The sequence below is a fragment of the Diceros bicornis genome, chromosome 16 (genome assembly GCF_020826845.1).
Source record: "Diceros bicornis minor isolate mBicDic1 chromosome 16, mDicBic1.mat.cur, whole genome shotgun sequence".
Lineage (NCBI taxonomy): Eukaryota > Metazoa > Chordata > Mammalia > Perissodactyla > Rhinocerotidae > Diceros > Diceros bicornis.
In genome coordinates, this window is record NC_080755.1 from 13,495,622 (window position 1) to 13,511,389 (window position 15,768).

At 38.2% G+C, this 15,768-nt stretch overlaps 1 protein-coding gene across 1 annotated transcript in view; it reads left to right on the top strand.

Moving 5' to 3' along the window:
* Positions 1–15,493, top strand: part of ABHD3 (abhydrolase domain containing 3, phospholipase) — a 37,085-nt gene extending 21,592 nt beyond the window's left edge. Inside the window, exons 5-9 of the mRNA XM_058556826.1 lie at positions 5,094–5,206; positions 9,239–9,412; positions 10,969–11,017; positions 11,096–11,261; positions 14,648–15,493. Coding sequence (XP_058412809.1) covers positions 5,094–5,206; positions 9,239–9,412; positions 10,969–11,017; positions 11,096–11,261; positions 14,648–14,826 — 681 coding nt within the window. The 3' untranslated portion in view covers positions 14,827–15,493. The remainder of the gene's footprint in view (positions 1–5,093; positions 5,207–9,238; positions 9,413–10,968; positions 11,018–11,095; positions 11,262–14,647) is intronic.
* Positions 15,494–15,768: the final 275 nt, after the last annotated feature.

The window sequence follows — 15,768 nt, forward strand, 5'->3', positions numbered from 1 at the left end:
TCCTTCCCCTCAGGAGCCCTGTTTCCTGCAGGATGCATTCAGAAGGGATTAAGGACCTCCCTTATGGTCTGAGAGAGAAGGAGCATCTAGGGTAGGGCCAGCCTGGGCACAATTCAGCTGTCAGAATCGTACCTTCAGGCACCCCCTTTCCCACACCCAATACCTTCCTATTCAACAACCATTGTGTCCCACCCAAGTGGCCCTTTCCTACGTGCTCCAAAGATAACTTCTCCCTCCTCCCTTGACGCCCATCAGAACAACCCAGGAAGGTTGATCTCAGGCAGATGTGAGTCTGAATGCACTGAATCCTTTAGAATTTTCTCCTAACATTGATAGATCCAGTTCAGTAATGTCAGCTGTTGTAAGTGGTGGGTACCCAAAGGATTGTACGATTCTCTAAACAATTTTCAAATAAAAGCAGAAGAATATTTAAATAATTTTAAAATTTTAGGAATAATAATAACAATAATTTAATAGCTAGCTACCATTTATTGAATGTCTCATATGTGCCAGGAGATCCTATAAGGAATGAGATGCTTGGCAGTACTTCCCCACGCAGTGCAAGGAATCCCCGAGGAACTAGATTTTCCTCTCCTCGAGTCACTCTAGATAGGTTTTATCATTCTCATCACTGCAGCCTCCTCCTCTCTTGGCTCCACTCTCACCCTGTTTCTTTATTCTCTTCAAGCAGTTGGTTCTCAACCCTGGCTACACATTAGAATCCTCTGGGAAGCTTTAGAAAATACTGATCCCTGGACCCCATCCCCCAAAGATTCTGATTCATTTGGTCGTGGGTGGAGTCCAGGTGTCTGTAATCTGTCTTAACACACTCCAGTGAGTCTAATGTGCAGGCAGGACTGAAAAGCATTGCGAGGTGGTGGGTAGTCCTGGATATGGCAGCCTCCATTAGGACCCTGGCCCAGGTGAGTCACCTTTGGCCCCAAACCCAGCCAGGGGAGAGCATGAGGTTTGCTTCTTAAGAGACTGGACTGAGGATAACTCCTGTGTGCCTGGCTGACCTACTCTAAGCCACTAACAAAACTGTGCTCATTTATTGGTGTAGCTTGTATAGCATGACTGCATGAGCGTGTACCATCACCATCTAGAGGTGATGTTAGCAGGAACATGGCACATAGGCCCTCTTGGCCTCAGTAGTGGCCAGGATATTTCCTGGGGCCCTTTACTTTGTGGTTGGTTATTTTAAATAATTAGCAATATCCCAAATTTAGACACTTGGTCGTTTTATATGTCTATCAATGACTGGGCGAAATGATTGTTCATTGAAGTGCGGGTTTTATTTATGTACACATACTTCTATTTTCTCTGACTCCTTATTTCACAAACTCATCTTCCAAAAATAAGATCAATTTTCCTGAGAATGATCTGGTCAGTTTACTAGGTACTGGACTGGGGGTGGATAGAATGAAAACAAAACAACAATAACAACAAAAGCACACTGCAGAAATCATTAAAAAGCATAATTAGTCCTATTATAAAAGGATTATTCATTTTGGGGGGCCTACATCCACACAAGAATCACAGAGTTCATTTAAGCAGCATCTTATCAAATATTTGAGTAGAGATCATTAAATATTTGAGAGAAAGACTGTAAGATGACATATTCTAAGCTCCTGATGATTATCAAGATCTTATAATAAAGTAAATGTGAAACTTAAATGACTTTTAAAAGGACATTGCTTGTCTTTTTCAGTTTTCCTTTTTTCTGAGCAGAAAACTAAAATCTTTTTACCAGATGGCCCAGTTCAGTACTGGATGTGTGGCAGGCAGTCCCAGCATTGAGAGAAGGGTCCAGGGTTATGGCTTCCACTGCAGATTGGCAAATTAATCTCCCAGAATAGCTAGGGAGAGTCAGGCTGCCTGATTAAGGGTGAATTTTTTTTTTTTAAAGATTTTATTTATTTTTTTTTTCCCCCCAAAGCCCCAGTAGATAGTTGTATGTCATAGCTGCACATCCTTCTAGTTGCTGTATGTGGGACGAGGCCTCAGCATGGCCGGAGAAGCGGTGTGTCGGTGCGCGCCCAGGATCCGAACCCGGGCCACCAGCAGCGGAGTGCGGCGCGCGCACTTAACCACTAAGCCACGGGGCCGGCCCAAGGGTGAATTTTAATTTGTTTCTAGACAAAAAAAAAAATTTTTCTTAACGAAATTTGCATTTTAAAACAAATGACTTCTAAACCAGGACAAGAAAATTCTCTTTCAGGTTAGGGAGAAATCAGTTTGTTTGAAGCTGATTAAGAAGAATACATTAGATGTAGTCCATAGATAAATGTAAAATATATGCTTTATTCTTTTCGCTTCTATTATGTATGAATAATTAAGAATTAATTTTATTTCATTATTCTCTTGAATGCTTTTTAAAAACTAACCCCTAACAGCCATTAAGCAAATTACTGTTGCTTTTGTCTGATCATAGTTACAGTTGAACAATTTGAACAATCTTGGTTTGTAATTATTGTCAAATTATTCTATATAACTTATAAAACATTTATGCCCAAACATCTGCTGGAGGGTTATCTATCCTTTAGATTTTCTGCACTGTTCCAGAATACCTTCCCATCCTCATCTCACTCTAAAAGGCGTTTTCACCACCCAGCTGAGTCCTGCCAAGTCTTCCTTCATCCCTTTTCTGTTTACGCGTGGCTTACTCTACCTCTGTTCTGGAAGCGTGGCAAAAGACAGGAATGACTGCAATGAGATAGTTGCTGGTTGCATTAGCAGCCCTAGCAACTGAGAATTAACCAACAGTTTTTGTCAAAAAAGCTGCTAGATGTATCTTCAGACCTGAAGAAAATTTCTGCCGAAGCAGGAGGAGAACAGGATAGTGCCATCACAGAAGCCAAGGGAACAGACGGCAGGAGGCAGATCATGCTTAAAAGGCTCCAGATTTGCTGAGTTCTGGCGACTTGGATCCATACCAGTATTATCAGTTTTGATCTGAATGTAATCCATTTATTAAAAAAAACATTTAAGGAAAAATCAGTTCCTATATCTGAGGGTACCAGATATTGAGTTATTTACTAAATCTCTCATGGAATCCCAGTGCTTTACAAGAATTGGTTTACTTATTACAAACATAATCCATGCTCTGCTTCTTTGTGACCATTGGCAAGTTACTCAACTTTGCTGAGCCTCAATTTCCTCATGTGTAAATAAGGAACCAGGTGCTATTATGGTCCTTCCTGGCACTAGGAGTCTTTGATCCTAATAATTTTCCATAGGCCATTTTTCTCATACCCTAACTCTGTGTGTATGTTCATGTGTATGTGTGTGTGTGCATGCGTACTTACATGTGCACACACGCCTCACTTCAAGCCTGCATAACAAGAGTACATGTTGATGACTGTTCATAAATAATTCCGAAATTTTAAAGCTATGCAATATGAATAGACTCACATGTAATAAAAATACCGAGTAAGGATGATTTTTTCACCTGAATTCTTGTGACAAATTCTGCAGTCACTATGAATGAGCTTGGTAGTAGATATTGTTCTATTTAGATTTTACACTGAATTTGTGCCCCTCAAATGCATTTCATCACAAAGTATTTTTTTTTTAATTTTATTTATTTATTTTTTCCCCCAAAGGTCCAGTAGATAGTTGTATGTCATAGCTGAACATCCTTCTAGCTGTTGTATGTGGGACGCGGCCTCAGCATGGCCGGAGAAGCAGTGCGTCGGTTCACGCCCGGGATCTGAACCTGGGCCGCCACCGGAGTGCATTCACCTAACCGCTAAGCCACGGGGCCAGCCCCTGCATTTCGTCACAAAGTATTTTTAAAAGTATCTCAGCTTAGTCACTTATTAGCTGTTAAGGTGTTCCAGGAGTCGTTCAACCTCTCTAAACTCAGTTTCCTATTTATAAAATAGATATAGGATCTTCCTCAGGGTTTTGTGGGCACAAATTTAATTGTTCAATACACATTAGCCATTGTAAATACTGTCAGGTTAACATTTGTCTTTTGGAGAGCTTCATATTTGCAGATCTCAAAAAGATAATTGTAGGCAATAGGTAGTGTTTTAGGCTTGAGTTTAATTGGAGGGATCATTGAAAATTGTGATTTTTCTCAGGCTACTCATTAGTGATTCAATGGTGGGTGACACACAACCTTCCTATTGCAATCATGATTTATTGGAATATTAAAATTGGGGTGGTGCATTAAAGTTACCAGATTCTGCTCCTTGTTATTAAATTTCTGGTCATTTTATCTCACATATACTCTATTTGTACACACACTCTTACATCTATCTACAGAGGGGATTTCCCTCTCTTCCCAGATCTAAAATGAGACATCGGTGAAGCTTTTTTGCTAGAAACAGAGCCCTTATTGATGCAGTTCACGTGAAAATCATTTGTTTTGATGTATTATGTATTGAGGTATAATCAGCTTTACATATTTTAACGTCTTAAGTGTCTGTTGCAGTGAAGCGCAGCTGGGACTACATGAATATATTATTGTAGAAGAAAATATTTAATTAATAAATCAGACTGAATATTGCTTGATCTAAAATGAAGGCAGTACCAGAAAACCACACCCCTTCATTGGTAGATAACACTCAGGATAGAGAAAACAGTTCCCCAGTTGGAAAGGAGCCACAATTTAAATTTTCTGTGGCATTATTGGAAAGCCTTTTTTGTTCTCTTGCCTGCTTGTTTGTTTTTTTAATAAAGAATTGCTTTGGCTTTGTCAAGCATAAGTGTTTTTTTTCTGTAAAAAAGTATAATTCTCCACATTTTTTTTCCTAAATTGACTCTGTTCTTGTTAAGTCAGAGACACATTTGAGTATGGTACTGCGTGTCTGTTTAATTTAAGGTATTTGTATTGGTCTTGCCCCATTTCCATCAAGGCTTCCTTGCATGATTTTGTTACTGCCAACTTGAATAGTGTTGACTTTAAATGGTATATATGTGTACTGCAAGATATGAAAATGATAAATTATTATTACTAATAGTATGTGCAAACAAAGGTTATTTTCTCATATTTATGACTTCTTGCGCTTTTTTACATTTCTGCGTTACACAAATCGTTAACCTCATAATTTTAATGTTTGTGCTTTACCTGTCACTGCTTACAGACGCCAAGGACTTACTGTTGTGCTAACACTGAAGACTTGGAGACAGTTATTCACCACGTACACAGTCTGTACCCTTGTGCTCCTTTTCTGGCAGCAGGGGTTTCAATGGGAGGGTAAGGTTTTTCCTTTCCAAAATGTCTGAGGGCAATGGTCTTAGCGACTGACTCTTTCAGAAGACTATAAGCTACATAGACATTTTAAAATAAATGTTTGGTTATTTTTATCATATTTCACCATATGTGGTTCAATGAATGAAGGAATTAATTCAGGTGAATTTTAATATTTTCCTTGACTACTGGTTCTGTGGTAAAAAGGATACAAGTACCTCCTTGGGGTACTCAGGGTTTTGTAAATCTGAAGGCTGGTCTGAACCCCGTGGAGCTGATTTCTGTCACTCGGTAGCTGCCATGTCGACCTTCAGATTCCCTGATGTGCTCCCAGCCATCCCTGTAACTGTGCTCTCCTGGACCACTCAGGAAGCTGAACCTGTAGCCTGACTTTCATCACTCCAATCCTAGAAATAATCACTTCTTGCTCTCTCCAACTGAAGAGGCCTTCAAAATTGTTTTTCCCCAGGTGGTGTTCGTTTCGTTTTGTTTTGTTTTGTTTTGTTTTGTTTTGTTTTGTTGCTGGGCAAATGGACCTACAATGGAATGCTCTTCTAGAAGCTGTGAAATTTTGTTGTTAACCACCTACTCCAGCTGCTATTTTAGGCATATGTATATTATTATAATTTGTGCTGCTTGCAATTACATTGGGGCTTATTTGGAATTTTTATGCCATGTATATATTTAGGCTCATTTCTACTAATAATTGTTTATAGTTTTATTCTAATGATAGTGAGCTTAATAAAATCCAAAATTTTTATTACCTGGCATTTTACTATGCTTAGATTCCCTAAACCATTGTCCAAAACTACTTTTTTAAATCAGCAAACAGATGAGATAGAAAATGATATTTTTTCTTAATTTTGTAATTGATTTATCTGTCATTTCAATTTTCAAAACATCTTAGGAGCATATTTACTTGAAAATGAATAGCCTTTGCAAATGATAGACTGAAAAATAGGCTTTCACTACAGCTTATTAGATTCTGATAAACGTAAAACTCAGAAAAGAACACGTATTTTACATTAGCATGGAAGGTCTGACTTGACCTACTAACGGAAGAAATCTGAATCAGTGCGGAAAACCCTGGGCTGAGTCTCTGAATTGTGCTTAATGGACAGTGTTTCACTTCTGTTTCCCTTGCCCCATGATGTGACTCTTAAAGGAGAGGCTGCCAGCTGAACTTTTTTCCCTTAATCATATAAATTCTTGACTTTTTTAAGGCCAGACTTCACATCAACAGGCCCAGATTCTCTATTCAGAAGCTCCTGGAAATGCCTATTCATGTCGCATTGAAGCCTCAGTGCCTGAAGGCAGAACTTGACCATTGTCCTTTGCAGCCGGTTGAATATTAATGTCTTGTAAATTGTTTGAAGGAAGCACTCTTTCTAGTTGCCTAGCGCTGTGACACGTCCCCAAGTGGGTTTCCCTCTTGGGGATGTGTTTTACAGCTTGACACATTTTTTCTTTTGGCGATGCAGCAGACAAAAGCATAGTCTGTCGAAGATCCTTATGGCCAGGGCCCCCCAACCCCCCTAGACTGGGGTTATTCCCAAGCCCGTGATGCCTCGGGCCAAGTAGAAGCTTTGAGCCAGAACTGAGCCCAGCCAAGGAACCCACACTGCTTTAGACCCAGTCGGATTCCAGTCTCCTAATAAGCTGGTAAACAAGTTTAAAAAATGTATAGTAAATTCCAGGTATACATAAAAGTAAAGAGAAGAGTATAATGAGCCCCCATATGTACTCATCTTCTAGCTTCAGTAATAATCAACTCTCATCACACAGCTTCAGTAATTATCAACTCATGGATAATCTTGTTTATTTGTATCAGCCCCTATTCCCTCCCAATTTCTGATTATTTTTAAATATATCTCAGATATCATTTATAAATATTTCAGTAGGTATTTCTAAAAGGTAGTCTCTCTTAAAACAAACACCACAATACCGTTATCACACTTGAACAAAACTAACAATAATTCCTAAATATCATCAAATATTCAGTCAGTGTCATATTTTGACAACTGATTGTTGGTTGGTTGGTTGGATTTTACAGTTTGTTTGAGTCGGGGAGCCCAAAGTCCACACATTGGGATATGCCCCTTAAGTCTCTTAATCCATGGGTTCTTTCTCCATCTCGCCCTTTTATTGCTGTTGTTGTTGGTAATTTTTTTCTTTTGGTGAAAAAATGGAGTCCTTTTCCTGTCGAAGTAAAACACATTTTTCGGGTAATATCTTGACATTATTTTGCTTCTGAGTAATAACCAAGAAGCATCCCCACCTTCTTGGTCATGGCTACACCTGGTCCTTCCTACTCCTGAGAGCTTCCCTTCCGATCCTTCCCATTTGCCCATTATACCAGCCTCCCAGAAGTCTCAGACCTCCAGCCAAAGAATAGGACCACCAAAACTAGAACCCTGGAAGGAACCCTTTGCAGGACAGTAAGTATTATCCTTTAAATGGCTTATTGAACCACAGTACTGTGTACAAGAAATACAATCATTGTGAAGAGTCAAAACGAAATTTCCACTTTTGATCTAAAACGTTATTCCATTCCTGTAAGCCATTTGGTTTGGAAAAAAGAATGAGAGAGAATTTTTACCCATTTCTCCTATTTCAGAACCTGGGCAATTGGAAAAATAAAGAACGGAAAATATAATGAGAAAAAGAACTTAGGATATCATCCTTTCTCTTCCTTGGCAGTGTTAAACAGATTTCTGACATTGGGATTAGATTAAATTCCATTCTTGTCGCTCTTACCAAAGTAGAACCAGATTAGAGTCAGGAAAATTGATAGAACAAGAGGAAAATATATGATAGGAGATAAGGACAAATAACAGGAAGGAGTAGGAAGAGAAAACAAGTGACTTGAGGGGCCACTTGCTCTGCTACAACTCAGAAAGTCTAACTCCAGACTATGGAGTCCTTCAGAGACTTGCTGTATATAGGTGCAAGGAGGCTAGGCAACTAGAAAGGCTGCCCAGGCCGATTACCCAGAAGCTCTGGGGTGTGACCCAGACATCTGTAATGGTTTTAAAAACTCCCCAGGTGATTCCTATGTGCAGCCACGTTTGAAAACCACTCCCTCTGTTCTCTTTCATCTATGCCAAGGGTTGGCAAACCACAGCCCGAAGGCCAAATCTGGCCAGCTGTCTGTTTTTGTACAGTCCAAGAGCTAAGAATGGTTATTATATTTTTAAATGGTTGAAAAAAATCAAAAGAAGAACAATATTTCATGACATGTGAAAATTATATGAGATTCACATTTCAGTGTCCGTATATAATGTCTTGTTGGAATGTGGTCACATCCATTCATTTATGTATTGTCTACAGCTGCTTTTGCACTGCAATCGCAGGGTTGAGCAGTTGCAACAGAGGTTAAATGGCCGGCAAAGCCCAAAACATTTACTGTGTGGCCTTTTATAGAAAAACACTTCTCATATACTAAATTAAACATTCACCTGGAGGCTGGGGCCCAGGGATTTGCAAATTTTTAATAAGTCCCCAACATCATTTTGAGAAAAAAAAAAAAAAAGGAAACCACTCTTATGGTAGATTTCTCTCATGTTTTACTTCATAGAAGGATACACATATAGGCAATAACTGTACGCTTTGTCCCATTCACAAGAGTCAACTGCAAGATAAATAAGTATATGAATGTAAGGAAAGAATGAAGATAACTTGCATGCTTTCCCAAGATAGAAGACTTAAACACTGGTTTATATTTTTCTTCTCCATAGTTAATGTAAAGTCCATAGTTAGAAATGGGATGTCTCAGAGGCCAGCCCTGGTGGCCTAGTGGTTAAGTTCGGTGCGCTCTGCTTTGGTGGCCCAGGTTCAGTTCCTGGGCCTGGACCTACACCGGTTGTCTGACAGTGGCCATGCTGTGGTGACAGCTCACGTACAAAAAGAGGAAGATTGGCAGTGGATATTAGCTCAGGGCGAATCTTCCTCAGAAAAAAAACAAAGAAAGAAAAAAATGGGGTGTCTTGAGAGATATGACAAATTCATTACTAAATTTACTGTTTCTTCTCATTTTAGAATGCTGCTTTTAAATTACCTGGGCAAAATTGGGCCAAAAACTCCTTTGAAGGCAGCTGCAACTTTTTCAGTTGGTTGGAATGTTTTTGCTTGCTCAGAGTCATTGGAGAAACCACTGAACTGGCTGCTTTTTAATTATTATTTAACGACTTGCCTCCAGTCTTCAGTTAATAAGTGAGTCATCTTTAAAACTCAATGCTGGGGCCGGCCCCGTGGCTTAGCGGTTAAGAGCGTGCGCTCTGCTACTGGCGGCCCGGGTTCAGATCCCAGGCTCGCACCAAAGCATGGCTTCTCCAGCCATGCTGAGGCTGCGTCCCACATACAGCAACTAGAAGGATGTGCAACTATGACATACAACTGTCTACTGGGGCTTTGGGGGAAAAATAAATAAATAAAATTATAAAAAAAACGAACAAAAAAAACCCAATGCTGCCAAACTTTTTGGATTACGTGCCCCAACAGTAAAAAGTTTTAAAGCATAACACTGCTAAAATATGTATATTTATGTTTACATTATATGCATTTACTACTACACCAAAATATTCTTTATATGGTAAATATGTACAAAAATAAAAAGATTTTAAGTATAAACTACAAATATAGATAAAAGTTTTAATGTTTTCTTTCTGTACCCCAATGGATTATCTTGTACAACCCCTACGGGATGTGCCCCCACTTTGAATCACTGTTCTAAATTACTCTAAAAGACTAAAAACGTTAATACTCAATGTGTTGAGTAATATTGTGGGCTATTTCCCTGGATTTTCTACTTGTTGCTAATCTTATCAATACCTAAATCTCTCCTAAGTAGTATGTGTTTTTTCAGTGCTGAATAATATGATTCCTTAAGCGTGTGCCTACAAGCATAGTATGTTTTAGAGGCTTAGGAGAGTGCAGTTCACTTGGGTATTCTCAGCCCCCACAGTTCATAATGTTATCAAAATACTGTCTTTGCATTAGTTTTTCTAGAATTGTTTGTGTATCTTCTAACAGTTAAATGGTATGGTAGCAAAGAACATAGAGATGTTTCTGTTTATTTTTTGGTGATTGTTACCATGTATTTTTAAGTGAATTGATAAATTTAAATATAAACTCTAAATTAAAAGTATAGTTAATTTGTGCATGACTTACTGAAAACCATAGGTGTCCCAACAGTTGACACTAAACCTTAGATTAAACTTAACCTATTTGTTAAATTACAGATGGTAATTATAAAATATTGCTAAAAATAGTGAATAATCATCATATAATGTGGTTTCTTGCTACTGTCGCAAGAAAAGTGAGGAGAATGATTTGAATTAAAATACAATAAAAATGACCAACGTTTGAAATATAAGTGTACAAAAATATAAATTCTAACTTTCAGTATAACAATTAAAAAAATAATGTCTTCAGATGATTTATCTCATTGTAAGCTTCTGGCTTAAGTAAGGCATTTTAGCCAAAGTGGTTTACTAGCAGCAGTGTGTAGGTACAATTTGTTATGAAACAACACTTATGTTTATTATTACAAAACTAGTTCATTCTTTCTCAGTTAAGAAAAAAGTACTTTTAAAAAATGTCTTCAGGACAAATATCAATGTACTCCTGCTATGTCTGATTAAGTAAATATTTACTGAGTACCAACTTTGTGCCCTGTGCTAGGTGAAGTTATTTATTATTATGTATTTTAGGTATGTTTGAGATGGGGATGGCCTTAACTTTTCACTTTTGAAATTCTTTTGTTCCAGGCACCGGCATATGTTTGTAAAGCAGATTGACATGGATCATGTCATGAAGGTAGGAGGGAAAATTTATGTATACTGTTATTTTGTCATTTGATTCCAAGAATAGATATAATCTGTTTTTGTTTTTTAGGCTAAATCCATCAGAGAGTTTGATAAGCGATTCACTTCGGTCATGTTTGGATACCGAACAATCGACGATTACTACACTGATGCCAGTCCAAATCGTAGACTGAAGTCAGTAAGGATCCCAGTGCTGTGTCTGAATTCTGTGGATGACGTTTTTTCACCCAGTCATGGTAAAATTAACGTCTTTGTATACATTTTGACATGAATTAGCTGTTTTAAAATATTGTTCTTTTTAAGAAAATTGAGTAGTAAGAAATGAAATGTCAGTTATATGTTTTCCACTGTGATAAACAGAAAAAAATAGCTAGATACTCATAATTTAGTATCTAAATGTCTCAGATCACTTTAAACGTTTTCAGAGACCCTTATCTAATCCACTGTGAGAGCCTCAGAACAAATTATGACTCTCAATATTTTGCTTGTCCTCATTTTTTACAACCTTTCCTTCTTATTAAATACACCAAATGATGTTCTTTGGACAGATTCTGTTACAGTATCTTTCCCTCGTCACTTGCCTTTTCTTCCTGAGGTTCCTGTACAGAAGGCTTTGGAATTTTTCTCCCCTTTTAGCCTGGAAGAGAACTTGAGACTTTATGAACATGATGTCCTTGAATACCCCAATGACACGGTGTGGCACATTCAGACTACATGGTCATATTTGAAGGGAAACAGTCTTTGTTTTCTCCCTGGAGATTGTGTAAAGGAAAATTATGCCCAAATTAATTTCCTTGCTCTCTTAAATCAAGAATATGGAATTTGGTAGCAAAGATACATATGCATATGTGTGCATTGAAGCAATGTGAGATGATTATAATTTTTTTTTATTTATTCTTTTCCCCCAAAGCCCCAGTAGATAGTTGTATGTCATAGCTACACATCCTTCTAGTTGCTGTATGTGGGCTGCGGCCTCAGCATGGCCGGAGAAGCGGTGCGTCGGTGCGCACTGGGGATCCAAACCCGGGCCTCCAGCAGCAGAGCGCGCACTTAACCGCTAAGCCACGGGCCGGCCCAGTGTGAGATGATTAGATGTAGTCGTATCTTAAGGATCAGTAGACTTGACCTCTACTCTTTTTCTATTGAAATTTCACAAAAATTTTTGATAAAACTTTTTCTCCTTATTTCCCTTCTAAATACTTTTAACACATTTTCCCCCAACTACTTCATTAAAAAAAATTACTCTAACTACAAACACAATACATATGTATTGTCAAAATTTCAGAAAATCCCCAAAGTATATAAAAATAAATGATATCTCTCTAGGAGATATCATTTTATTATATGATTTATCATTAGTCACAGGTAATTTAGATGGCTGGAACTTGTGGCCTTTGACCACAAATTAGAAAATGAAACTGTGAACTTTAATTTCAGTTGAATTACACAGTGATTGTTTAGCCTATTTTCATTGATTAAGGAAGTCTAGTATTCCTTCATCTATTTTTATATGTCACTGACCCTTCTACCATCAGAAATTTCTCAGCATTTAACCTCACCCAGTTCATTGAGGGTTAAATTCATTATTTCCTTTTCTTTCTTGAGCCCTTAAAATAGTCTCGCCACATTGAAATAGTGGACAATTGTCTGCATTCTGAGAGCACAGGCAGCCGGCATCTTTCACATGACTCAAATGTGACACAGCCTTTTGTTCTTCTGATATGACTGTGACTATCAGTGTTAGAAATTCCTGAGTGTATCCAGAGTGTGAAATTGGGGCTCTTCATAATTCTATTAGAGGCAAATGAAGGACTCTAAATCTAAGCCCTTAAAGTAAGGTGAAAAAGGAAAAGCAAAAGTAGCATCAGTCATTTCCCCTGCCCCCCCTTAAGCTCTCACACCTGATGCCAAAATAGGAGATGTCTATTTTTAGGTGTGGCTGGCTAGCGACGTGAGTTCAGGACCCCTTTTAGACCAGGACTTCACTTGCTGATTTAGGATCTCTAAGTTTATCCTTCAGGGAGGGCTGTGAGGGGTCAAATGTAGAGCATCATCTCAACAGGCAGTTTAGGCACAGCAGCCGTTCTGCCTTGGAAGCGGCTCAGTTCTCCGGTAGTGTGTCAGCTTCCTTTCCTTCCTTAGAGGAGCAGGGTGGAAAGATCTCTTACCTTTCATTAGTTCATTCACCCCTAAGACTTTGCCCAAGATATTGGGCAAAGATATTACATCAACCATGTTATCTTAGTTAGATAAGATTTAGTAATATCTGAAATCAAAACGCTTCTCATGCCAGGTTGTGATCTGTTATAGATCTTAAATCAAAACATTTTCACTGTTGAACTCGAAGCATGGGAGAAAAAAAACCAACTATGATTCATATCTTTAGAGTCAAGGTTTTACTCAGATTTTTTTTGTGTGTGTGTGAGATCAGCCCTGTGCTAACATCTGCCAATCCTCCTCTTTTTTTGCTGAGGAAGATTGGCCCTGGGCTAACATCCGTGCCCATCTTCCTCCACTTTATAGGGGACGCCGCCACAGCATGGCTTCCCAAGTGGTGTGTCACTGTGCGCCTGGGATCCGAACTAGCGAACCCTGGGGCTCCGCAGTGGAGTGCGCACACTTTACCGCTTGCGCCACCGTGCCGGCCCCTATGTTTTACTCAGATTTTGAAGAGCAAATGAAAAGACTGTCATTACTGGTGAATTATTTAAATACAGCAACTATATTTTCAAAATACAGTTTTTCTTTCTCCTGACTATAAACAGAAATAGAGGAGGAAGAAAAACAATAATCACCAGTGTTTCACTACCCAAAGATAAACACTGTTACCACTTGGGAGTATTTTATTCCATTCTTTTTTGCTATTTATATATGTTTTTACTATCTAAATCATATCACAATTTTGAATCCTTAACACAACCACCAATTGGCGCCTGGAATCTAACTTCATGTAAAGTTAACCAAAGTCATACGTAATGAATTTATAACTCTCACAAAGGTAAAAAGATTAGTTGTGTTTTTTTCCCTGCTGTAACACCTAAGTGGGAATCTTGTAGCAAAATGTAAGTATTCACTATTCCTTGAATTATCTTACTTTAATTTCTCAAAATAAGACTGGGCCTATACTGTTGCTTGGATTGATTTTTTCCAGAAACGATGGTCCAGGGCCGGCCCGGTGGCTTAGCGGTTAAGTGCACGCGCTCCGCTGCTGACGGCCCGGGTTCGGATCCCGGGCGTGCACCGACGCACCGCTTCTCCGGCCATGCTGAGGCCGCGTCCCACATACAGCAACTAGAAGGATGTGCAGCTATGACATACAACTATCTGCTGGGGCTTTGGGGGAAAAAATAAATAAATAAAATCTTTAAAAAAAAAAAAAAAAGAAATGATGGTCCAGTACATAACCATAAACATGGACTGTTAGAAGACTAAGGTGGTTGATATAAATTAGTCAGACTTATTCCACTAGCCATACTCATTACAAATATTTATATGTTTAATGGTGTTTTGGTTTATAATGATTGGAAATGATAAAGGCATACACTTTTCCTAACAAAAATTGGTAATGTATTTTTTCTCTCTCCTACCTCTCTCTTACCTCCCCACCCTTTTTTCCCCCAAGCTATTCCAATAGAAACTGCTAAGCAAAATCCCAATGTTGCTTTGGTCCTTACTTCTTATGGAGGCCATATTGGTTTTCTGGAAGGAATCTGGCCAAGGCAGTCCACTTACATGGATCGAGTCTACCAGCAGTTCATGCAGGCCGTGGTCGAGCATGGACATGAACTCTCTAGCATGTAGTTTTTCGGGTGCATTTTGTCCGAACCACCATGTAAAGGGAGCTCAGCGTGGTGCACAAATTTTAACTACTGTGTATAAAGCAAATAAGTCAGCAAGTGGTGAAGAGGTCCAGAATGACATGCAAAAACTACTTTTTGAGGAAACAAAACAACTTTGTAGCAAGAAATGTAATATAGATTTAGATTGTAACTTATGTAGATTTTATTTCTACTATGCCTTACCAAGTATGACCTTAAATCAAGTAGTACAAACATGGAATTGCACGTAACCAAAACTATTGTGTAAAAAGATTTTAATTCCTCAGGGTTTTAATTTAGGCTAGTATTTTTTTAGATTACTCATTTTAGGTGGTTTAATGGTACTTTAATAACTGCTGAGAGATTTTGGGTGTTTGAATGTAAGTTATAAGTCAGCACATTCCTAAAGGTATTTATACCTAATGATGATAATATGAAAACTGAAATAAGATAAAATACAATATGCTAAATTCTATGTATTCTAACGTTAAAAGGCAAATGCAGAAATGTTAGAATGACTTCTATACATGCTCTTTTACTCTGCTAATATTAAATTAAGGCTAATTTATGTTTTATAATGATTATAGTTTACAAGCTTCTTTTTAAAATAGAATATGTGCATACATATATATCATTATATTAAAAGAAATTCTACCATTTTAAATTGTTTCTTTGTGAGTTTTTATCTACAAAAAAGTAATCGCTAGAAAGTAGTTTATGATAATTTCATGAATGCATTAGTGAGAAATATTAAAACTCTTTTGTTTCACTGTTTCCAGAATATTGGGCTCACACCATTCCTACCAATTAAAAATACTTTCAGCTACAGGAAACTTGTCCAACAGTGACTTAGGAATAACAATATTTAATTATCTTGCATCACGAGAAGTCTCCAGGTGGGCAGGCAGGCTAGGGCTGGTGTAGA